General features: G+C 30.8%; 4 protein-coding genes across 5 annotated transcripts; 2 read left to right on the top strand and 2 right to left on the bottom strand.

Annotated features, from left to right (window-relative positions):
* Positions 1–406: 406 nt before the first annotated feature.
* On the top strand, positions 407–1,561 carry Bm10071 (Uncharacterized protein; the record flags this gene model as incomplete). 2 transcript variants are annotated; one of them, XM_043078927.1, is made up of 4 exons in its annotated part: positions 407–537; positions 844–951; positions 1,115–1,217; positions 1,400–1,561. In XM_043078927.1, 4 exons carry the CDS (start codon positions 407–409, stop codon positions 1,559–1,561), a joined length of 504 nt encoding a protein of 167 aa, XP_042934861.1. The 2 variants fall into 2 exon arrangements, with proteins under 2 accessions (XP_042934861.1, XP_042934862.1); XM_043078928.1 differs by having other exon boundaries at positions 1,446–1,457.
* A 3,635-nt stretch (positions 1,562–5,196) lies between these two features.
* On the top strand, positions 5,197–6,088 carry Bm10072 (Uncharacterized protein; the record flags this gene model as incomplete). Its single annotated transcript, XM_043078926.1, has 4 exons — positions 5,197–5,341; positions 5,503–5,546; positions 5,752–5,773; positions 5,964–6,088. 4 exons carry the CDS (start codon positions 5,197–5,199, stop codon positions 6,086–6,088), a joined length of 336 nt encoding a protein of 111 aa, XP_042934860.1.
* Positions 6,089–8,127: 2,039 nt separating this feature from the next.
* Positions 8,128–17,402, bottom strand: Bma-ephx-1 (Uncharacterized protein; the record flags this gene model as incomplete). The annotated part of the gene is made up of 23 exons (XM_043078925.1): positions 8,128–8,268; positions 8,381–8,437; positions 8,617–8,684; positions 8,781–8,922; positions 9,041–9,199; positions 9,789–9,867; positions 10,118–10,279; positions 10,375–10,472; positions 10,807–11,011; positions 11,169–11,321; positions 11,860–11,947; positions 12,025–12,172; positions 12,263–12,424; positions 12,501–12,624; positions 12,718–12,815; positions 13,002–13,198; positions 13,375–13,518; positions 13,609–13,819; positions 14,594–14,707; positions 15,587–15,749; positions 16,187–16,272; positions 16,342–16,441; positions 16,642–17,402. 23 exons carry the CDS (start codon positions 17,400–17,402, stop codon positions 8,128–8,130), a joined length of 3,660 nt encoding a protein of 1,219 aa, XP_042934859.1.
* Positions 17,403–22,117: 4,715 nt separating this feature from the next.
* Bm10073 (Uncharacterized protein) lies at positions 22,118–23,659 on the bottom strand (the record flags this gene model as incomplete). The annotated part of the gene is made up of 3 exons (XM_001900185.1): positions 22,118–22,255; positions 22,721–22,802; positions 23,523–23,659. The coding sequence occupies 3 exons, from the start codon at positions 23,657–23,659 to the stop codon at positions 22,118–22,120; spliced, it is 357 nt and encodes a 118-aa protein (XP_001900220.1).
* Positions 23,660–23,865: the final 206 nt, after the last annotated feature.

Below are 23,865 nucleotides of genomic sequence, written 5' to 3'. Positions count from 1 at the left end.
TACTTGAAACTGATTCCTAGTAACTTTTGATATTGATACCGATATCACCAAACAAATTAGAACTTTACTGGATTTGGATCGTAAATGAGAACGAAACATTTTACGTGATAGGAACTGCGAATTTTTGGCAACGTTTGTTTCTGTGGTTTGTATGCTGCGATCATTTTAATATTGTCAGTAGCGAGAAAACAACTTCTGTAGATCATGCTAAACCGTTTGCTAGGCATTTCTCAATTATCATAAAAAGAGACACAAAAATGATCATACTTTTCTGCTTTTCACTGCAGTTCTTATTACTAAGACTTTTTAAATTCGTTAACGCAAATATTTTCCTAAAAATCTAAGCTCTACATTATCCAGAATCAGTTCATTTTTTTATATTTCTCCATTAAAAGTTGCAGAAAATATGTTCAAATATACCAAAATTTTGCACTGTTCCCAAGAAAAACATAAATTTGGCGTTGGAAACTATGAAGTTATGGAAATCAACAACTCTATTAATTGTCTGAAGGAGAAAATAGCTTGCACTAAAATCAGGTTCGTTTGTTTTTCCTTAATTTATTGAGCCTATAAGAAATGACTCATTAAGTTCGATTGGAACAAGTTACTTTACTTAGAAGTTCTTAAAACTCACAAAATAACTTTATGCTACAAAATAGATTTAAATAATCTCTATATCCTATTAATGCATTAGAAGTATTGCAAGTGCTTTTTATTGTTTTTTCAAAACGATTAAAGCCCTTTTTTTTGCAAATTGTAACTTTCAGAAATGTTTTATATATTCAAAATTTTCAAATAACCTCTTTTTGATTTCTACAATGATACCAAGATTCCAAACTTAAGATCTAGAAGAAATCACAAAATTATTGATGACTTGCAAGAACGATTGATCTGTTTACGCAATGAATTTCACGACACGAAATGTTTGATCCGAAGTGGACGGCAGGTTAAGTAAGTGCTTCAACTTGGTCCATTCAATCTTATTTAACATTATTCTCGTATAGGAAATACTCGTCCAAAAACAGCAAAATATTTTAAAAAGAGGAAAATTATTTAAAAATCTAATTTCTTTCAAAAATGAAAAACTCTGAAAGTTGAATGTGACATCTCATAGCACCTCATCCGTCTCTGTTAATACGGACTGCATCATCGATGTGCAAAATGAACTGAGGAATACGGAAAACAAGATACAGTTACTGCGAGGCATATTATGTATGGTAAGCATATTTCCTTGAGAATTTCAAACTTTGAATCCAAATTTCTTAAAAATTTTAGAAAAGACACTTGAACTTTTTAAACTAAATATGATTCAATTTAATTTCAAGCTATAATTAATATTTCTCAAGTTTATATTTGACATATCTTTAGCCATATTAGTTTCAGTTTTCTAAAGTTGCAGAGCGAGGATCAAATATCTGACCTCCTTATTCAATTACTTTTGACAGGCCAGAAAATGAAGCAAAGTGAGAAAGACAGGGCTCAATTACAAATCTTTTGTGCGAAAGCAGAAATTGCTTCCTTACAGTATCAAATTCAAGAAAATCAAGAGTGGCTTTTTTGATGGCATCGGTCTAGAAATTGTCGATATCAATATTTTTTGAAATAGATAAGTGAAGACATAATATTTATATTACTTATTATATTGCAAGGCTCATTTTCCTGAAATTTTGATTCTAATTAAAAAGGACTTTCGTACTCAAAAACTTAGTCCTATGAGTTTATTATTAGATGAACTCTGTTTTGTTGATCGTTTACCTTGAGTATATTTGCTGCTTGCTGCTTGCTGCTTGAATGCATTCTTCTAATAAATTACCAAAGAAATTCTTAATGACTTTAAAACAAACATAATTTAGATTAATCTAACAATGCCAGGAATAATAATTTTAATTATAGAATTTTTTGAGTTCTGGGAGTATCAGGTAAAAATTATTTATACTTTCAGTGCAAAATATTTCTCCAGAAATGCAGATTGAGTTTAAAGTTTATCACATTTAGTGCTCGTAACTAAGAAAGAGAAATTCTCTAGAAATTCTAACAAATTATTCGTTTTTGCTGTTTGTCGGTAACTGTTCAAATATTTTAAAACATGACCTGAATTTAATGGACGAACTTGGACAGTTAAATGAGTTTAAGAATTTCTTATGAGCTTTAAATTTCGATTGGATATATCAAAATCAGGGAAGTATTAAAATAAATATGAAAATTACGAAAATTACTGGCTCTTCAATAAATAACAAAACGATTGAGTTTCTCATGCATTCCTACATAGTAAAACCAAAATGGAAATTGAATAAATAATTACACTGCAATGTTTACATTTTATGAAAGTAACTGAATGCAAATTAATGATTCAAACCTGGTAGAGTTTACAAATTAACCAATCCATGCATTTCTTAATAATGAATTAACAATTCGTTCACTCATTTGCTTCTTGGAAATTATAAAAGCTGGTTTGGCGAAGAACCATCGTGAAGTGCCTTCATCGTCGACCGTACCATCATTGTCAAAGTGGTAAAATCTGTTTAAAACCTAAAGTGCTATAGAGAATGTTGAAAACCCTCTAGTAATTATATCGTTTTCTTAAAAAAAAATGAAATAAAGTTTATATTTTGTATGTCTTCAACTGACAACATGCTGAAGCACTTTTTATCAGAACCATTTCAAAAGCCTATTTGTCAACAAATAATGTCCTATTTTAAAATCAGAGCTGATATTTGGAAATTATTCTACTCTATTCTCTAAGCATAATAAATAGGGATAATTAAAAATTAGCAGCCTATTATACCTTGAAGATAAACATCTATACTCTGTCTCAAGGATTCAGAATTGATTTGCATAGTTTTAAAGAGCTATATTCTTGTGAAATAGTAAATGTTTTATAATGCTCAATTTCAGATATTATTTTTGTTCTGCATGAATTCTGCGTAAAAATAAAAACTTACTGTAGCTGTTGAATAATTTACAACGATTGAGAATAGCCACGGAAGAAAATAAATACCAATTTTTTTCAATGTTATTTTTGACATTTTGTTACTTTATGAAGTTAAGTAATAGAAGCACCAAAATGTTCTGAAATTTAAAACCAATTTCAAGCAACAGTTGATTAATTAATTAAAGGTTAAGTAAACTTCTAAATTAAATATACGTTAAGCAAAGTGGTAGAAAATGTCAATAAATAAAGTTGTTATATAAAGAACTATAAGGAGAATAAGTAATTGTTATAATAACTTAAACAACGATGATTTTTCTTCTTTTATTCACAAACTATATGAATTATTGTTTTAATGATTAATTAATGAATTACATAATACTGTGCTTTTGTCTTTAGTCTTTAAAGAATCAAATTGCTTAATTTTTTTTTCATTTACGAATAACAACGAAACGGAGAGATTTTTACTTATACAATTATATTACTTATCTTTCGAGGTTCTAACAACTCTTATTAAATGAGAATACAAATGGAAAAGAAGCAGAAAATAGAAAAGTGAAAAATGAGATTAGAAAAAAGAAGTTAGAATGTGTCTTGGAGCATAAATAATGAATTAATTAGTGAATTAAACAATGTTATTCATTATAATTCTGCACGAACCATTATCATTTGCTTTAGCTACTAATGAAAGCATAAACTTTGAAACTTAGATATTGGCTTGATTTGGAGACTGATTATAATAAGTAACTAAGCGATCTATGGATTATAACTTTTATCAAATACAGTGTGTTCATTTCACAAAAAATTGATGCAATCCAAATAAGATGAGATGACCTGAGAAATACTATAATTAAAGAATGGAAGCGATGTGATGAAATAGTCAAGTTAGATATGTTCCGCAAACTAAATAAAATTAGCCTTAAACGTTGGAAGAGTGATTGATTCTCAGTAGTTCAAGCGACAGTTGCTTCATAATTTATATTTGTCTGTACAGATAGATTCAGTTTCATCCCGAGATTTCAATGTTGCTTAAGTCCACAATCTTAATTTTGAACTTAATCAGATAAATTATGATTATTATCAATAATTTCAGTTGGAAATTGCTACAGTCGCTTAATTCAAACTTCTGATATTCTAATTAGTAAGATAAACTCAGATGATACGGATCGCTGTCATACGAAAACAAATAATCCATCTATTGTGAAACGTTCGGAAAATAGGTAACAAACATTTCTTCATATCATGGGAAGCTATCTTTATTATATCATATTTTATATGAAAAATTCCTTCCATGCGTCGTTAATAACATTTTACAGCACATTTCAAAGATGAATATTAAATATTAAATTATAAAGTTTAAATAAAAAAGAAACGAGTACAAACTTATTTAACACATTTCCTATAAAGCATTAACTGATTGATTCAGGTAGTTTAAGAGTTTCTAAAGCATCTTTCAATTTCCTGGAATTCAAAGTCTTGGAAAAACGTTCTTAAAGTTTTTTGCCAATTGATGATTGTAAGCTTTATTTATTCGTCATAAGTGAAATTTTACTAATTCGTTTTAAAAAAAAAAACCAAATTTGAAAAAATCAGAAATGATAAGAGTGGTATTAATGAAAAGGCGAAGATACCGATACTATTTCATTTCAAAATTATTAAAAATGAAAGCGAATAAGAGAGCTGCAACTGGAAAGAATGGGCATAGGAAAGGGCTGGACAATGAATCCAGGCTCATTTATTTTGTAAGTGAACGGAGACAACATTCACTTTTAAAGACAGAGCGGAAGGAAGTGCAATGAAAGAAAATTAAATTTCACACATCCTTGCTCATTCATGAACAATAAAAAGTAAAGAATCTTTCTGACAGACTTCCTTGAAATAAGTTTTATAGAATTAAATTAACCTTTCATACTTCGTTTTCTTCCTTTCTTTTCTCATCCTGCTACCCTTTTCACTATTTTTTTGCTAGATACCTTCTATTTTATTCGGCTTTTCCACTTTATGCGCTCGTCTATTTAATATTTCACAAATTTAATATGCAAATTTTGGTTGAATATCGTAATGAGAATTGATAATGTATATAAATTACTGAACAAAATAAATTGGAACTATTATTATCAACAGCAGAAACAGTTGGTTGATTATCATTCACTTATCTTCTGTCATACTCATAGAGCTGTGGTTTCGAATGCGATTTTAATTTCTCTCTATCTAAAACCTTCCAGGTTTTGCAAGAATTAGAAAACTGGATGAAACTTATGTTTCAGATGGGTGATAAATACGAAGATTTGGGGCCAGCAAATGCTCTGCCACCACCGCCACCTCAACCACAGCAAATTCTTCCAACAATTACTCCAGGCCAAGCTTCACAAGACCGAACAGAATTAAGATCTGCTCAAATAGGATCTTCAAGTTTGCATTTGTTATCAAAACATGTTTGCTGTTTTCAGTATATATTTCGACTTAAATTGATTCACGAAAGGCTAAGCAAATAATTTTCATATTTATATTCGATTGGAGATGTGCGCTAAAAATTCAAATTCTTTGCACCAAAATAATTTTGGCATTTTAAGTTATTAAAAAAGCAGCGCAGGGAAAAGATCCAAAGAAGACGCTGGTTGGTTATTTATTTTTCAATGATAATTTGTTCAACATATTTCCATTTTATAGCCATTCTTTATTTGTTGGTTTATCAAAAAGTTTAGCAAAAGTCAAGAGATAGAAATAATTATGCCAGCACCTTTTCTAGAGTTCTTCCCTCATCTGTATTTTTACTTTAACTTTTTTTGAAGTTTCTATTCTAAAATGTTCTTGCTATTTAGGTTGATGAAGATGAAGAAGAAGGTGGGTACTACTTTCATTATAGAATATTATCAAGAAGATTAAAACGATTAACATAGAAATTGAGAACTTGACAGCGTTAATTTTAACTCTGCTAATACAAAATGCATTTATATCGTAACATCAAAATTCTGAACTAATAAATTGTAATATAGCCATAATATCTTCGTTTTTTTCTAGATTATACTTTCAGAGATCAAATATACAACTGCGCAAAAAACATGCATGGTGATATCAGGTATAATGGGAATATTTTTTTTGATGGCGGCAATTGCCGCAGTTGTTATCTTGCTCACTGGCTTTAAAATTTTTCCATAGACTTCTATGTAATCTTTATTGTTTTAAAAATAAATATCAAATTTTGAAAGTAAAAAAGATAGGCCTTAATTTTGTTACGCAAAGACGACAAATACATAGCTAACGATTTTTTTTTTATCTACAATCTTATAGGAACAGAGAAAAATAAGTTGGAACGAATATTTTATCTCTTTCTTCGAACTACTTCGAAAAAAACTTACCTATTGAAATGGTAAATTAAAAAGCTAGAACTAATAATAATTCTTTTTTTTTGGATACCTAACTAACATTTTTCTCCGTATGCTATATTTTCACTGGATTAAAAATGAAGAAAATATTTCTAGATTTATATTCATTAAATTAAATTTGAATAACAACAAAAGTCCATACTATCTCTTTCGAAATACAAAGTCCAAAAATCCAAAAATGCTAATCCAAAACATTCGAATGATATCTCATTCCTTACTAATAAAGCAAATGTGTGTCATCTATTTCCCATCCTTTATATATCTGTTGGCAAGCAGTGAACTCTTAGAACTTTTTATTCATCATTTTTGTTGTATTTGCCAACATCAGTAAACAATTCAATCAATTCTGTAATACATTAATCACAGCAGCATAGAAGAAAGACACCTGTTACAACAATAAAAAGTATTGCAAGATCCACAAGGTCTTAGTCCGTTATTTGGCCTAAAATCATAAGGCCTTACTTGGCACTGCTATTTTTTCTACCATGAAATAAATTTTGTATGTGACATATTATCTTCACTGTATATATATTGTGATCGTTTTCTACCAAGAAGTATCATTCTGCAGGTACATAAGCTGTAGTTTCTTTCTTTATTCATTTTAATTCAATTTATTCCATCAGTTCTTCGAATTGTATTACCTGCATAGCGTATATTTGGTATTAACTTTTAATAGTTCCTTCCCTCAATGTATAGCAAATCGTAGGACCACTTGTCTTACTCAATTTTGAAAAATATTCTGGACTAGAAAGTGTTTGCTAGAAAACCCTAGCGACCTGTAATCGTTTTGCAACATTCATACAATTGGTGATTTTCAAATCTTATTGTCAAAAGCATAGTTCATATTTTAATTACCGATGTTTACTCTCCTTTAACGCAAAATAAAACAGCACTTTAATCCTAATATAATTCGTACATGGAAAGTAATAAAATTGACGAATACATAGTAATGACAAAAAGCGCTCCGTAACATTAGATTTTTGTTATATCTATAATAAAAAAATAATATTGCACTTGCAATGTATAGTATGCGAGTTCACAGGTTTACATGAATACACAATATATAAAAGTTTTATAAAGCATTCATTCCTTTTAAAGTGAAATTTCGATGGCAGAAAACTGGATAAGACACATAACTGATAAAAAACGATATGCATGTGATAGCGAGCAAGGAAAAATATTTATTTAAATTTTTTTCTCAAACATTTCCTACAATATATTTAAGGGAGCTACCATTTATCCTTCACTCATCTTAAATTTAACATTAATTTAACGGTCACCTCAAGAGCTAAGAAATCATAACGTCCGATCTGGATAAGATTATATAGATAACAACAGCTATACAAATTAAATATGCAAACCAATTAAGATCATATAGAGCAAATTATGAGATAAAAAAATTTCGCAACTTTTTGAATCCAAGAAATAACCGTATAGAAGATATGATGATCAGAGATTACGAAATGTTTAATTAAAATACTCTTTGAAACCTTCGATGTCAATACCAATTAGTAACAGAAACCTAAGGCCTTTTTGAACTCTGTAAAGAGGATGATATATTCTTCAACTCGATTCAGATATGATAATTCAAGTCTCCTGATAATTGCAGACACCCGTTAATTAAATTAGAAGTCCTGTTCTGTGAAGATAAATGCTAAGCTTACTTGAAAATCTTATAACCACGAACTGCAGAACCTGCTTCCTTAATGAATAGATTATCCATATTTTATTGACCTGGCTTCACTCTCAAATTTCTCTTTATCACTTGGTTCACAACAATAAAGTAGACAAAATGGCATATATCAATATTTTTTAACATGTTTGATTTGATTTCAAATCTTTTAGTGCACTTTTTGTGTTACTCAATCGACGAAATCTTTCCATTATATGGCGAGCATTTTCTTCAGTTCCTATTTTCATTTGCTTTTGATGGAAACGAAAATCAGCAGCTGCCTAAAAATGAATGAACTTTGCAAAAAATTCAGATTTTTGGAATTTTCGATTGGTTGTTCATAATTTCCATTTCAATACTCGCACATTTATAGGAAAACATAATGAAGATAACCTGAATGACACGTAAACGCTGCCGATAGTTTTTTGCTCGAACATGATCATTGAGTACCTGAGAAATTTTGTTGCAAGAGATCAAATGGAAACAAAATTAAAGAATTTCTTCAAATTCCTAAATGACATTGCCATACACATTATTTAAATGAACGATATCGACGAGAAAAGTTATATAATATGAAGAGCTGCTGAAAAAGAGTTTTCTTCCTTCCAAAATTAATAAACAAGAGCTACTTGCTGAACATATGAAGATGGAAACCAGCCACTGTAACAATCACGAACTCTTTCACCGTAAAACCAACCTGAAATAAAGATATTTATGCTTCTTTATTTTTCATATTTAGGAGCTGTTAATGAAAATTAACTGTTTATTAATTGAATTGGATTAAATTAATGACCATCTGGCATTTTACGCAGTATATTGATTAAATCGCCTCTCTCCAGTGGTAACTCATCTTCTTGGCTCGGAGAATACCGATGCACAGCGACAGCTTGTGGGCAATCCCAATCAGCATAGATCTTTTCTTCTGGATTGGTGCACTGAAGTTAAATCACTTAAGAATCATTAAGACTGAATTATCCTACCCTTACTGCCTTCCGGAGGGAATTGTGAGAAAATATAGAATGAATGTAACTGAAATATAAATATTATTTATACAGTAGGTGGTCTTAGTGCGGACAACCATCGTTCACGATCGGTTTCGGAATCTGCATTCAAAAGAAGCTCCACTTGTTTCCCTACAGCATTATGCATGAGAGTACAAATGAAAAGATGCGGCTTCTTCAGCGGAATATGTGCTGTTACGGACTGCAACAACTGAAAGAATACATCTAGCACCGAATAGTGTTACATTTTACTACCAAAAAAAGGGTTAAAATTTACTATCAACTTTCAGGGGATGCTTGGAAAATAATGAACCAATGAAGTAATCGTATTTACAATATAAAAAGTAATTTTGTTTCCAAAACTAATTAAATGTAAACAGTCGTTAATACTTTCATTGCTTCACTCTTTCAAAAAATAAATAAACAATACATTTCTCATTAGATTAAATGATGGAGAATCTTATATGTACAAGGAAAAAATTGAATGCAACAATTTCAAAAATGTGATCTGCTTTAAATATTAAAAATGAGATCATATACTTCAGTCAGTTTAATTATATCACCTCAATAAAGTTGTTAAAATTTTGTCGATCTCCTTTAAAAATTTAGATATTAAAATATGAGTTTTCATTTTTCATTTGTGTTCTAACCTGCTACTGATACAACATGACTACTTGATGAAAGCAAGCATTCCGTATCACACAGAGCTTTCAATTCCTCATTGTAATTCTGGAATTATGCTCAAAATCTAAAACTTATGAAATTGAGAAGAAAATAAAACTTCTACCAATAGAACGAACCTTGGGATCGTTAACTTCAACTGGTTCAATATCGACAAATCTTCTTGCGGAATAATCTTTGCATATATAAGTTCCATTACTAAAATAGACGGTCCGAAATGAAAGTAAAAAATAGGTGCAGTGGATTTAAATTGATTAATCTGACCTCATTTAACAAATGGTGCTAAAAAATTAGATTGTGAGACTGTAGAAAAGTCAGGAAATTTTATATTATTGGATAAATAGACTTCGAAAGCATTATAAATTGTTTTTATGATATTTTAACTTTGACAGATGAAGTATCACTTTCTTTCAAATGAATGAGCCAGAAAATTAAAGTAAAAGCATACACTTTCTTCTTCGTTAACATAATAATATCATTAAAAAGAAAAATATATATGCTCTGGAATTGTTGTCGAGTATTTAAGAGTTTCTTAGATCGCTTTTCATTCAGACATATGAGCGACCCACGTTTAACTAAATAACGTCCTGATGAAACCAGCGGAATACGTCTGAAATTAAGCAGAAATGGCATTCACAAAGTGTAAAATATGAAGTGAACTCTAATAGACATGGAAGTAATCAATCATTGAATTAGGTAAAATACCTCAAATCAGAAGATTTGTAAACGAGGCGACGCTCAATTTCTAGTAATTGTTCGGTACGCTCCATATGTCGGGCACCTTCATTACAGCAAGTGACAATCTAAAACTCGAAACAAAGTGAAAAAGTTCATTTAAAAATGAAGAAAAAGTAGGGAGGTAATTTTATCTAATTTGTTTTGAAAATTCCTCTTACTTTATTTAACAATTTACAGACAATTATTTGATTTAAAACAGGAAAAAGCCCAAATGGGTGAAATTATTTAAGCATTAAACAATAGGAAGTCATTTTAAAGTAACTCTACCTCTCCAAATCAGCTTGCAATCTAGTAACTAACCTAATTATCTCTAATATAAATGAAAATGGTAAACTTACTATAATACAACTAAGGTCTCTTAATCTTATCAAGTTCTGCGGTAAAAAGCAAGAAACATACATGATTGGCTAAATACAATGCAATTTGGGCAGTCTGATAGTTTGCTGCATCTTGCTGTGCATGCTCGAGAATCGCAATCATCAAAAGTGGATAACGAGTAACTCTTTGCATAGGTAACATTAGGAATGAGCGCATGTCCAGTCCTTGACATAGACGGTCACTTTCCAGGCGCTGAATGCACGACAGAAATGAAGGATTTTCAGATCTGCAATTAAAAATTTAGAGTTTTCAAAGAAAAACCATTGAATATTCCTTATTCTGCCGATTGTGAAAGCAAAGTGACGTGATGAGATCATAATACGATCCAAAATATGTTAATTCTTTTCTCTGTCCATTTTTATTTTTTACATAAAATAACGAACTTGAGTTTTCGAAGTGTTCGGTCTTGATAAACTTGATTAGAGCAATATTTAATATAAGGATCGAAATTTGTTTCAAAATGATCACATAAGATATCACAAATATCGGACAGTACCAAACTTTCTTGTAGTCTATTCTCCAAATCTGATAATAACCTGAAAAAATAACTTAAGACGGAGTTGAATTGTCAAACAAAATAACAACAATCATTAAAATTTAAAAAAGATTTAAAAGAACTTCAAGCAGAACAAATTTACCGGATGAAAATACAGAAACTGTAACATTGTTCGAATTAAACTTTAGAAACATTCTGAATGCTTGCTGTAGCAAAAACGTATGCAAATTCTCCCACATTATGAGCAAAAGGCATGCATACTTTCTTCAATAATAGTTGAAATAAATCTAATATTGACATAATTCAGCATACTTGTCGGTTAGCTGACCCGAGTGGCCACCCCGAGTTGGGGTCAGCCAACAACAAGATTTTTGCGTGAAAGTTTGCAGGCAGAGTTCGAGCTTCCTTGCTTAAAAGAGCAGATAAAACTAGAGAGAATAAGTTTGCACATGCAAACATTTTCTTTTAATTTTCAAATCAAAATCTATTTTATATTAATTAATCAGTAATCTAAGTTCGCAGCTTTGCACTTGTAAAAATAAAGAAAATGAATGAAACATTAGCAATAATTTCTTTACTTCTCACTACAGTCTCGAACAGCGAATATATTGCTGAAAAGTTGTTTTCGTTCTTCATTTGTTATTGTTGAAGAAGGTCTTTTCGAACCTGAAAATTTGATAAAATAAGCACTGAACATTTTTTGATCAACTTTTTACAGACTTAAAAACGACTATAAAGCTTACCGAGCATTTCAGGAGCAGCCATGAAATGGGTAATTAGGATATTAATTGAACGAAGATAAGAAGCTTCACTGGTAATCACTTCGAAATATGCTTCCTGCAGCTTTTTCATATCTTCGTCCAATCTTTCCAACAAACCCGCATTTCTTACCTAAAACTAATAAAATGAGGGCAACAATTTTAACGAAACATGACAGAAGCTTGCAAAAGTAAAATTTCGGATACCAGAAAAGAGACTCACTTCTGGAAGCTCACACCATAGCGATCGTTGACTAGCAAAATGACTACCTGCAACCAAACGTTCACGTCTCATTGATGTGTTGGACGTAGGCTGCGACACAGTTGTAGAACAGTCTGCGCCACGTCCGCTATCGGTTGAAGCAGTCGAGGCAACTCGTTGCATCTAAAGTTTATTCAGTTTTTTAAGAAATGAGAGTGAGCAATGAAGAAAATCAGTATACTTAACAGAATTTTTTGACCTTAGAGATACTTTTCCCACTAAAACTCGGTTGCGTGATTTTCTGTTCCTTGGTCTCATAAATCAGCTGACCATTCTGCTCCATCATGTAGATTTGATAAAGCGGTTGCGGATCAGGAATTACCCTGAAGAAATTATTCACATTTCCTAATGACCGATGTAGGATCAAATTTTAATTATTGAAGAATGACTGTGCATTAAAAAATGGAAAAATAAACCTTGCAGTATAAATTGAGCGATCGATTTCTCTTAAGGTGTAATCTGATGACGTACTCGGTAGGCAGTTATGCTCGGATGATGGCGAAATTGATGAAATCTACAATTTATACTAAAGATTACTTTTGGAATACTGAAATGTTTAAAAGTTTTTTTTTCAAGCGAATGCTAATTGAGCTAATTCAAATTCATTTTGATTTTCGAGCTTGATTTCTGCCTGTATTTTTACATCATGTTTGGCTCGTGATATATTTTAAATTAAATCTTAGCGTAAAGGGATACTTACAATAGTTTCATAACCTTCTGTTGATGGTTTCTGTTTATCATCTTTAGTCTGACAACAAACACCATCATTGTCACTGCCATAGCCTTGGATGCATCTCCAGCCACATGATGCATTTTCTCTTTTGGCTGTAATCGAGGTACTATCATGGACGAGTGGATCGGCACTCATAGATCTTCTCCTTGATTCCAGCACAATATCTAAAAAAAGAGAACATTTATTTTAAATTAATCATTTGCTGATGGTAAATATTAAATTTTTATATTAACTGTTCCATAGGAAAAAAGTGACATTACATTTTCCGCTGTCTTAATTAACAGAAAACTATAAGAAAATATCCAGCTCACGATATATAAGTACAATTCCGGAGGTTTACCGGGAAGATTGTTATGAGTCTGGAATCTTAGACGAAGCTCTCGCTCAATTTCCGATAACATCGAATATGGTTCATCTGACTTATCCTTGCCAACATTAATCACCTCACCGAGATTGCCTTTTTGAGATTGCATTTGTGCTTGCTCTACGGAAATAACAAACGATAATTAGATAAAATGAACATATTTTAAATCAGTGCTGAAATTTCGGAACTAATAATTTCATTAGAAGTCACCTTGTTTCTGATCTGTACTGCAAATATAATCGTCTTCATCTGAAGACCAAACATCACCATAAATACACTGTTCATCCAAAGGAAAATCTATTTTAGCCAGAACTTTATCATTACTATAATTCTTCGATCTTTCTCGATCAATAAATGAAAGGCGTTTACATCGCTGCCTTTCTTGAGACGCTGAGCTTACTTTGAATTTGATTTGGCCGACCTTTAATTTACATTTTCCATTTAAATAGATAACTTTTAAGAAAATAATACAAGTAATTTCTCTCGTATCAAAGGATGATTATTGTGAACATTTTTTGTAAATATTTTAAATATTTTTGTGAATATTTTTTTCAAACAAGTCTTAATAAATATGAAAACAAGTTAAACATATTACTTCTATCAGCCTAAAAAATTGAAAAATAAAACTTATGGCTACAAATTAAAAGAGAAGAAAGCAGAATTTATATCCAATATTACAAAAGATACAGGATAGTACAAACTGATTACTGCTACTGTCATTCTGCAAATAAATTTTATTGGGATGTCAAACGGTACTGCAGAGGACAGTTAGCGTGATTGAGAGAATAGCTGAGGTGCTTTTGTGCGTACACCCAGAACTACTTCTTTCAGCTCGGTTGTGCAGTCTATCTCTTCGTGACTTAAGTCAGAGTGTGAAAAATAGAAATTATCAATCCGCAATAATGTAATGAACAATAGACAGTAAAGTTAGTTGCTCATATTTCAACGACTAGAACAGATCCTAATTGAAAAAGACAGAGGAAGGAACCAAAGTGCATTCATCAAGTGTGGATACAACTAGCCGTGCTTATTTAAAGTCGGATGATCAATGGGTGTAGTTAGGTGTTAGTTACCTAGTCTTATTAAAATTAACCTTTACTCAAAAGCAATTTAAACTAAAGGTTAAACAGCAAGTAAAGAGTAATTGATCTTATTTCTGAATTTCGTTACACAAAAATAAAAATAACTCAAAAACCTTTCTCGTGATATTTAACTGAATATCGGATTTAATTCGCAATAATTTATCGAATTCCAAGGCACTTTTTGGCCTTCTCATCGTGGCTGCTTTCTCGTCTGGCCTTACATTACTCTAAAAAGAGTGGATTTCCAAAATTTGGAAAGGAACATATAAAAGAGTTTCTAATCACATTATCAATGCGCATTCAATGAGTTATTAAAGTTACGAATTCTTTCCAAAAAATTTTGAACTTGAGCACTCACTTTAACATAAATTTTAATTTTAATAAAAATGTATAATGCAATTTTCAAATAATATAATTTATTTTTCAATTAATTTTTATATTTTGATGGAAACATTCATTTTTGGAATCAGTCATAAATGATATTCTAAGTTTCAAAGAAAATTTTTGTTTTGGGTTTATATTTTAGTTTTATGATTGGAAAGTAGAAATTCAATTTAAAAATTTTTTCATATCAGCCATACAAATAGTATTTCTGTTTATCTTTAAATGATATTTAAAAGTAATGGACCTGTAAAATATAATCACTGACTTCGAAAATTTTTATTTGGAATTTATCTTTCCAATTATGTATATATTTTTAAGAATAGTTTTTTTAAAAACGAATAATTAAATGTTTTGGGTTTTAGCCTAAGAATCATTGTTTTCGCTCTGAAAGTGGAATTTGAACATGATGATTTAAAGTTTTTTATTATAACATCTTGTTAGGATTCTATTACTACAGAAATTTTCGTAAATGTCTGCAAGATCTTGAAAGCAATTTGGCATCCAAAAATCTCCAAATTGCTAAAATGGTGTGTAGGATACGTAGTTTGAAAGCTCTAAATAGAATTTTAAGTGGTAAGCAAATCAGAGTAAATTTTTTTAAAAAAAAAAAATGAATAGAACAAAGGGATAAGTGAAGACATGGAATAAAGGTGAAAATTATAACAAAACAGTTGATGAAGTAACTCAATTAAAACTACTTTATTTTTCATGTAATATTTCACCTCATTGAATTCTCGTAGCGTTGCTCCAAAATGGTTGTTGCTCGGATATATATTACTTTTATCATTGAATTGATTTCCTTTTCTATCAGTATAAAATTCACCTTGTCCACTACAAAAGTTATCAGTATTAGTCAGTGTTTCGTGCATTTGCGGATGCTTTGAACTGAAAAGATAAACTCAGAAGTTTGAAAAATTGAATAAATATTTTGAATATAAAAAGTTTGATATGATTGACTAATTGGTATAATAATCTTCGAAATTTGAGAAAATTCGAGAGTACGGAACGAGAATGTGAAGAAATTATCCATAATTAGTGATATCTTCTCTTCTCAATTAGTAATACCCTTTCAACTCAAAAACAAAAAAAAACACTAGAGATCGACTGCTTGGACAAGCTTTCTCGATTTCGCACTTCTTTTAGATATGCATTTTCTCCCTCTGTTCAGATTTAGAAGGCGTTGAAAGCTGAAGTGACTTTTCTGTCTATTCATCTAAGTAAGCTAGAGTCACATAATGTTTAAATGATCAATTTAATTGGAACTAAAAGCACTGAGAAATATTTGTAGCATGGAAAGTGGACGCCATAAATGATTTGCAAACCTTTTGTCACAATTTGATTCTCGCATTAAAACCTCATCGATTAGCTCATCAACTGTTTCCGTTTTATTACCAGTTTCGCCATTTTCCTAAAAATAAGAAAAAATTTAGACGTGTTCAAGTTATTTTCAGAACTCAAAATAATTTAAATATTTCACCTCAGCATAGGTTAGTTGTTCAATTTCTTCGTACGTCTCATCATTAAGAACATCATGAGGTGAGAGCATTGGTGGCAATGGTGGTGGTATTGATGGTACACTAAAATCATGTGAATTTCAAGAGACTGAAGTGATAAGATTCACCATTAATTATAGGTTTGATAATGAGTAAGGTTGTAGACAAAGAGGTAAAGATTTATTTAGAGTTCTGAATCCTCTGCTAAAAGCAGAAAAGTTCAAAGTTAGCCTCCTGATGTATTTCTGAAAAATGAATTAATCTATCGGCTAATAACTACTTACCTGGGTATGTCCAAGCTCTCCAGACACCGCTCAAATCTATGAGTATTTAATGAAGTACTCTCATCAATACTCGCATTATTCGGCGCGATATTTCGGTTAGTGTCAAAAACACCTTCCAAATTCAATTTTCTTCTAATAGCCTCGACCTTACTGGTATCTCTTCCAGACTGAGAGCGACGTATATGAGATTGAATGGGTGGTGGTGGTGGTTTTATTTTAGGTTTTTTGATCTCTTCGTTAATGAAGCTTGCTCGTTTATTAGTAATTATAGTTCCACTATTTGGTTTCTCAGCAGATTCCAAAGTATGTGAATCATTTTCAACCTTTTTAAATTCTTCAATACATAAAGCCGTTATCCGCATCGCCTCAAACGATGGATCAGACTCTGGTATGATATCTTCTGAGATGTATATTACTTCTCCTGCATGATTGGTTCTTTCTTCGCTTGCTGTTTCTGATGAATTAATCACATCAGAAGGAGCTCTCGGTAAACTTTTATCAGCTATTGAAAGGTCAGGTTTTGAGGTTTGTGGAGAAAATAAGTTCTGAGTACTTCTACAGCCAATTTTGTTCTTAAGTGTTGCAGGTTTAATAGGTGGAGGTGGCTTTGGTCGACTTCGATGTTCTTGTCCTTGATCAATTGCGTATGTATTAGAATCGCTGACACACATTGACTGAATAAGATGGGACATGTCACAGGAATTTCTGGAGATCACCGGAGTCGCAAGAACTATAGCGACGTTCGTATCACTGCTTGTCATCACAGATTTTTTCGATACATCGCGTCTAAAAATTAATAAGTAATGCGTGTAGCGACGACGTAAATTATTGAGTTTTTTAAATTTTGTCGTTATAAAAAAAGTGGCAGATCAACGAGATTGAAAAGATGTAACTCATAAACTGTGCAAACAATCACACTTTGCCGTCGCTGAACCAAATTCTATAGGTCATACAAATACCTGATGATTGCAAATATTGGGAGTATAACATGTCATGAATTAAAAAAGGAATTTCTTTAAGAAAAAATTGAATGAACTGAAAACAACATTTTATTAATGACTGAATGCACTCATTCTTTTTCACTTTTCACTGAGATTCCTATGTCCTTCCACCGCTATTTATGAAAGCAGTGATTGGATCTTTCGCATAAATTAATAGACCTACGATCCATCCTATATGATCAGCTAGAAAATTTGTTTTGTCTGTATCACCATTTTAATTTAACTGTTAGAACTAGATTAGAGATTTAGCCACGGCACTTTTTTGTTATAAATCCAGTTATTTCACTTCTCAAACCTGCTAAGGTATCTAGTCATACCTGTTGATGTTGTACTGGAAATTTCATGTCTCATCTAAAACTTACGTGCAGAGAAGCAAGAATGGGTAAATAGGAAGTCACATGGATACTGCATAACTGTTATAGTAAATTGCAAGTTGGACTGAAATTCTAATATGACTGATCATTTAATGCTGTAGATTTTGCATAATCGAGTAAGTGAAACTCAAATTACAAGAAAGGACTTTTTCTCGACCATACTTTTTCTTGAATTTTTCTTTAACATAGTATATGTCTTATTCGAGAATTTGATAATCAAATTTAAGAAATAATGTTTCTAAGAGAAATAGATTTCTTACAAAGACTCATCATTTGCTCTGTGAGCTATTAAGTAACCATTGTTTGAGACTAGTGTATATTTATATTTACCTAAATTATTTTATAAATCGACTCCGATTTGTGCTCCTGATTCTGAAAAATCAGGGAACATATTATATCAGTAAAAGAATAAATGAAAAAATTAAGATTCAATGATATGTAAATTAAGTTTATTGAAATAATTCTGAGATCAGTGCCTTGTATAAAACAATAATTGTTGAATTTTGTAATAAGAACAAAAATCTAGGTTGAAAAAACGCTATTTTCCAATTTTATTAATAATCAAGAGATGAAGAGCTATAGCTATAATAAACCGAATTTGGCGCAAATTGCAAAATGCATTATTTTGAAGGAAAAGTAATTTTGCTAATATCAGCTAAAAGCAATGCAGAGACAAATATATGCTAAGATTGCTTCTAATTTGCAGCTATTATTTAGCTTTGGTAATTACTCCTGTGACATATAATATATATTTATATTAGCACAATATTTTGTCAAAATGAAGAGACATTGAAAAAAAAAATGAAATTTCTAAAATACATTTCGACTGATTTTCAGTGAAAGAAAAAGGAAATTATTGTTCAACAAAAGAGAGGAATACTCTGAGAACTACTGAGAAGAAGGAAATACAATGCTATGATTCTTTTTTTTTAGAGAAACTGCAGAAATGTCGGTATTTCTACGAATCCCTTTGCAAGATCATTTGAATATGAAAGACAACAAAACACATAAAGTAGAGAGAATCAGATGGATCATAAACAATTAAGCCATTTTTATCTTTTAATTTTGAAAATTCGATCACTATCTCTAATTTGCATTTTTAACCTTATATACTCGTGAAAGTTAAATAAAAGACGGAAGTACAAATAATATGTTTGTCTCTGCAGTGTGAGAAAGTGTGGAGAGTAAAGTTATTTACAACATAGTTTAAGTCTTAGCTTTCGAGAACTGTAGAAAATAATAACTCCAATTATCAGTTAACATTTGCAGTCAAATCATTTGTCACAACATTGCTTCTGATAATTAATGCAAGAAAATTGTATAGTCTTTCTTTCACACTGAGAGAAAAGTAGTGTCATGAAGAGAGCTTACATTTAAGAACAAAATGGCCAAATAATCTGATACGATTAGTTTTTTTTTTTTCTGGAATAACAATTAAAGAACGAGAAAATAAATAATAGCTTTATGATATTCTTGTTATTGTTTCTCAAAAAGCAGTAATGAATGTTGGACTGCAATACGATTATGGTTAGAGTAGTACGTTAGCTTAAATGGATTTCTGTACGTTTGAGAGGCTAGCAGAATTCTTAACCCAAAATTTCATCTTTCAAAACTTAGCAAGTAATACGAGTTGAAAAAAATGAAGCGAATTTGCAATATGATAGCAACATTTAAACCCATTTTCTAAAATATTCATTTGTTCATTCTAGTTGAATGGTTTTGATTCATTTCGTCATTGATAAATTTCTTTCTTTGTCATTTTAGTACGAAAATACTTTCAATTTACTAATACATTTGAATTTGCGCAAACATTGCAGATCTTGGTACTGAGAAAAAGAAAAACTAGAGATTTTTGAAAATAGCAAATTGAGGAAGTAAATCTTTAGCGAAGTAGCAATAGAATAGTGGGAGTAGGTTTAAAAGCGCTCAGCCCACAATATCGGAAATGAATTGATCTGCTTGATAGTTTAAATTAAGCGCATTTCCTATCGAAAGCGCCATGCATATTTATGCATTTGAATAGCAATGTTGCGCAACATTTACAGTCAAGAAAAATCTCCAGAAAAAGATCAGTTGAATTGCATTAATCCATTTTTGAGGCAATTCAAATTTAATTAATGAAATTGTTAATAATTAAGCCAGCACCAGACAACTTCCAATATTGGGATTTACTCGGTCATTTCATACTTCCATCTAAGATAGTGATTAAAAAGTAATGTGGAATGATGAAAATACTGTTAACAACTGTAAAATTGTCATAAAAAATTGGACGAAATAGTGGAAAAATGAAAATTAGTGAATAAATCAATGAAATTTTGAGAATTAAAAATACAGTTTATGGTTGTTCCATCAAATTGTCATTCTTGAAAAGAGCAAAGCCCAAACAAAAAATCAACTCCACTTTTTCTAGTAGCATCACTACCAGGCACGAAATATTCTACTTTTAGAAAACCGGCTTCTAAGCATCGCATTAGAACATGTTCGTCATTTCGAAGACTCAACAACCTTCCATCCGTTTAACAAGCGATCTTTTCATTCACTTGTAAATTTTATCTCAATTAAAAAAAAATTTCTCTTTTGCAGGTCAACTACTGAAAAAAGTTATTATTCTTAGCAGAAACTGCCACTAAATTATGTGCAGTCGAGTTTGATCTAAAATTTAAAAGATTTCGAAATTAAGATAATATAACAAACATTCCTTATATATCTGAGCAACAGTTGCCAAAAGATTAAGCTCTTAAGAATATTTCTCGATTTAATTTAAATTAGTATAATTTTCATACCTTCCGTGTGAAAAGATAAGGCATGCCTTCTTCAAGCTTTTCTTCCTCTTAAATTTATGTAAATTAAAACATGGAAAGCTAGGTAACAGCATAATTGCTACTTAATGCTTCGAATTAATTAGTAGATATTACCTAATATAAATACTCTAGTGTCTTCAAGAATGTCTTTATGATTAAATATTCTTTGGCATATTTACAAGTGCAATAAAAAGTGGTTTCTTTCAGCCATAATTAGCAAAAATATTTGTACTGAAGAATCGAGAATAATTACGCATAATTTCTTGAGAACAAATAACTCAAATAGCACTTGAAAAAGTGCCCCAAGTTTTCGGTGATGTCGGTTGTGCATGGAACACCTAAAATATAAGAATAAACGATTTTAAAAGTGTGAATAGAAAACGAATAAATTTTGAATCTATGGATAAGACCTATCAATGAAATGTGCAGGTAAATGACAGCAAAGTGTGAAGGTATTACATTTATTCCCATACAATAAATGAAAAGGAAAAGACGTTGTATGTCAAATAGCATTGTTAACCTTAGTTATTCAAATATTTCATTGAAAATTAAACCAAGAAACTAGCCAGAAATAATATTATGAATATTATTAAAATATTATGAAATTTTAGTATTACTTCAATGAAACACTGAATTGTGCAAAGGAAATGTGTAAGGAAAGGAACTCGAAAGGAAATGAGGAAGGTGCACGACCGATGACACGCTCAGAACAGGTTCTGTCAAAAATCCAGAAACAAAGTAATCGTTCACATTTACTTAATACGTATGTACTCATTTATATTCATTTGTTGAATCAAATTAGATCCAATTTTTTCAGTCACTCAAGCGAGAAATTTGTTTTCCAAATTCAAATTCAATCATTTGCTCATTCAGAGGTAAAATATTAGTAAAATGAATTATGAGTTGAACGCAAACGGATTATGAAAATCTTGTATATTTCGGAGGAACATAATTTTATTGATTGATTTCTCTTCAATATTCAATCAAATCATATTAACCTTTACTTAACTGATTTTGATATAATATCTTCAGAAAGATAGAATTCATTTTCAAAAATTTTGAAAAAAAAAAAAAGAAAAAAAAAAAACTTTGAAATGGCAGTTATTACAAAAACGATAGGAAGAATCCTATTTCTCGTAATTTAAACCTTAATTCATATCATTTCCATTTATGAAACGAATCGCAGTAAATTGGGCTTAAATTATCTGACCCATCACAAAATTTCTTTAGTTTTCAAAGTTGAAATTAGGAGAAATTTCAAAAACACCAAGCAATAACACACAAATAAAAGGAAATTTCGTTAGATTACAGAACCGAACCTGACAGCAGAGATAAGGTCCGCTTGATCCCCATGGCTATAACTTTTGGACATTACACTTCGTCGTCTAACAGTTATCGATGATCTTCCACTCGGCCGAATGTCCGTATGACTTTTTGACTGAATTATGAACACAGTAACATTAACGGTGCAATCTGCATGCAGAAAAGTTTAGCTTATTGCGAGCTTTCACTTTTAGCCAAACAGTTCGACCTTCTAGTAGTTTTCTCAGCAAATTATTCAATTTATCGTAAAGAATCACACAGTAAAAAAATTAAAGTTAAATAAGCATTGAATAAGTACGAACTCAATTCACACCATAATCTAATCTATCACAATGTAAATTCTGTCCTATAAATATGAGATGGTTGTCAGATTAGTTTACAGATAAGGTTACTATTTTGTAAGGATGGTTGGTTATTCTACCACAAGCGAGTACTAAAGTGTTAAGTGAATTTCGCATCCTTCTCAAACTTATGGATATGACAAAGGATATGACTTATTATCAGATTATAAAGGAATCATTGAATTGGTTTAGTAATAAAAGTAATTCTGAAGCTCTGAAGAAAATCTCACAAACCTCACCTGTCTCTTAAGAATACTTCGTCTCTGATAGATGCCAGCGGATCCTTGTTTCGAGGAACGATGTCGCGATATCGACTGGCATCTACAAAATTGTAGTTATAAAGTTAAGGAAAAGTGATTATAAATAAAAAGTAGACTGAAAATAATAATTCTAAAGAAAACCTTACATTGCATGCCTCATAGTAGAATTTTATACAAAAAAATTGGGCGTGAAAAGTTCTAAAAAAACAATCAAATATTCAAAAGTCAAAAATCATTTAAAAAGAAAGAAACGGCTACCACTTTCCACTAAGTGATGACATGATCTACTTCCTCTAAAATTTCTGGTTGGTATAATTTTCATCTCTCTTGACAATATGTTCTAAGTGGGAAACAACTACTTTTTTTTTGTAAAAGTGAGAAACGCTAGGTGTTCATATATCACAAGTGCCTCTCGGGAAAATGTAATCATTAACTAGGCGATATTATTATCACCTATATTAAAAACTCATTGTTGGAGGATTAAAACGCAAGGTTGAATGATCCGTTAATCAAAAATCGGTGAAAATAAATAAACTACTATAAGTGAACCAGATAAACTACTATATCCTTCCGTGAATCAATTCTGTTTTACAGTCCTTCTGACTTCGAATGATTAAGGCTAACCGTTTAGGTCAGCACCAAAAGCAATTTCTTTTTGTGATGATCTTTAAACCATAATTGAAAAAGCGAAGTGACACCAATATAAAAGTTTTTTAAAATTCAAAATGAGTATTCACCAAGAATTCAGTAACTGTTTAAATCAACTTGTACAAGTACTAACCTCTCCCGTGCTGCTAACGATGGGTTACTACTCCGAGCAATTGCATTTACCGGTGACTTCTCAAAATGTTCCAACAACTTTTTTACTCTATTTCGTCCCGGCGAAAAATTTCCGTCCAGCAATCTCTGACTATCCATTCTTTAAAATTTTCACATATTAGAAGTGGCCCACAGGAGTGAAAACACTCTACATTTCTTACTGAAATATGGAAAGGTTTACTGGCAAGAAAGTAAATACAATAGATAAAACAACGTCGCTAACGTTGGTTAACAATCATATCAACATCATTGTATCAAAATAAAGTTGCGTTAAAATTTAAGGGAAAAGTATACTTTTAGCCGCA

This window comes from Brugia malayi (genome assembly GCF_000002995.4).
Source record: "Brugia malayi strain FR3 genome assembly, contig: Bm_v4_Chr2_contig_001, whole genome shotgun sequence".
Lineage (NCBI taxonomy): Eukaryota > Metazoa > Nematoda > Chromadorea > Rhabditida > Onchocercidae > Brugia > Brugia malayi.
The sequence above is the reverse complement of the archived record's forward strand: the minus strand, read 5'-3'. Positions and strand labels throughout refer to the sequence as shown.